Genomic DNA, 1,789 nt, shown 5'->3' with positions numbered 1-1,789 from the left:
TATGATTAGGTCCCCTTATTTATAAGAACTTAAAGATAATGAGTTTTATTATTATATAACTACTCCTTAGCTATAAACCTTGATAGTGTCTAATAGTGCTAACACCTACTCAGGATTGGTGTAAAAATTGTAGAAAGGATATTTAATAAATTAATATAAATATATTTAATCCCTCTCTTTCCGTCTTCCTCTGCTTATCTAATTATTTTTGTCTAGTGGCCATGAATATAATTTAATTATTATTATTAAGGCTATTAAAGTAACCACCTTACTGTCATCATCACAACTATTTTATTATTTAACATTATTTATTATATTTCAGAGAGGTATTCATAAAATATGCTTCTGATCTGGTTGATAAATATTTGCATTCCATAGTGAATCTTAGAAAAATAGATACTCTTAATATTATTATCATTAGTTATTAATATCTCTTATATATTCCAGTAATATTAATCCAGCATAGGGAGATTATTATTATAGGGTTCTTCTGCTGCCTGTTGTCCTGACGGGCCCCGCTTCTTGATGGCTTAGAAGGGCCAGTGAGGGCTTGAACAGCTAGCCGCCTGTATATTAAGGCACCTAATGAAGTATCAAACCAGACTCACTTGCTTCTAGCGAATACTGAATTTTTTTTTTTAGAAAAAAAAATCAACACTGTCCTTTGCAAGGCTTATATCTTCAAAGTCGACCATCTATCTCTTATCAAGTCCATTGATATTAACACATTTCTAATTGGACTTAAACGGCCGGTTCAAATCCACCTCAAAACCTCCACATGGATATCGATACAAGCAGAAGAAATAAGAAACCTCGCCCTTTACTAGAGTCAGAAAGGGACAAGCTTGAGGAATTCATTGACTCTATACATTATTCGGCCAGGTAAGCTGGAATACTATGAAATGACAAGAAGCAGCCTACTGAATAATCGAGATACTCGGACGACCTGTTTGAATACCGCCATGTACAGCTTCCAAAGAATATGTTGAAAAAGATTCCAGCGGAATATTTCGATAGCTCAAAGGGAACATTAAAACTGCTCTGGGAAGAAGAATGGCGAGCTCTTGGTATAACCCAGGTACGCCATGAACAGATTCGGAACAAAAGCCTGGAACTGAAGAGCTGATTCATCATGTCAAGAGTTTGGGATGGGAACACTATGAAGTGCATGAGCCTGAGCCACATATTCTGCTTTTCAAGTACGCTTCGCCTCCAGTCTTGAATAACTGCAGCAGTCTAGGGAATTTACAAGAGCTAATATGAACCTTATTTGAAAGACGTCCCCTGAATTACCAACCGCCTCTTTCACAGTGATCCTGCTAAGTTTGTGTGATTTTTGTATTGCTACGCCTGCCCCAAAACAGCCTCATATCACGTCCCCGCCCCATTCGTCAGGAAAGCACTGAGAGTTTGGTCAGTTTACATACATGTCAAGGCAGTACGTAGTACACTCTACTTCCTCTCTTAACCTTGAATACGATGCATTTTCTCTGCCATTCTGCCCCTGTTGTGCTCTTCTTTCGTTATCCCGCCTTTCTAGAATACATGGTAATTACTTTTTGATGTGAAATAGATTATGTTCGTTGGTTATCAATCAAGGTTCCAGACCTAGACAAGAACTCGATTGACCGAATCTCAGTTCCCTTTACTCTCCAGCAGATCTTTCTGTTCAATATGGGCGAGATTACTACTAATATCAATTTGCGATACCCTGTCATTATGAATTCAATAATGTAGTCCCTACCAATCATGATGACAACAATTTGTAGGCAGGCAACAAGTATGAAAA

General features: G+C 37.5%; 1 protein-coding gene across 1 annotated transcript; it reads left to right on the top strand.

Moving 5' to 3' along the window:
• The first annotated feature begins 642 nt into the window (after positions 1-642).
• Positions 643-1,370, top strand: ASPZODRAFT_137590 (hypothetical protein). The gene is made up of 2 exons (XM_022724366.1): positions 643-882; positions 934-1,370. Exons 1-2 carry the CDS (start codon positions 779-781, stop codon positions 1,124-1,126), a joined length of 297 nt encoding a protein of 98 aa, XP_022576503.1. The 5' UTR covers positions 643-778; the 3' UTR covers positions 1,127-1,370.
• Positions 1,371-1,789: the final 419 nt, after the last annotated feature.

The sequence above is a fragment of the Penicilliopsis zonata genome (assembly GCF_001890105.1).
Source record: "Penicilliopsis zonata CBS 506.65 unplaced genomic scaffold ASPZOscaffold_82, whole genome shotgun sequence".
Classification (NCBI taxonomy): domain Eukaryota; kingdom Fungi; phylum Ascomycota; class Eurotiomycetes; order Eurotiales; family Aspergillaceae; genus Penicilliopsis; species Penicilliopsis zonata.
This window is presented reverse-complemented; position numbering and strand designations above follow the sequence as displayed.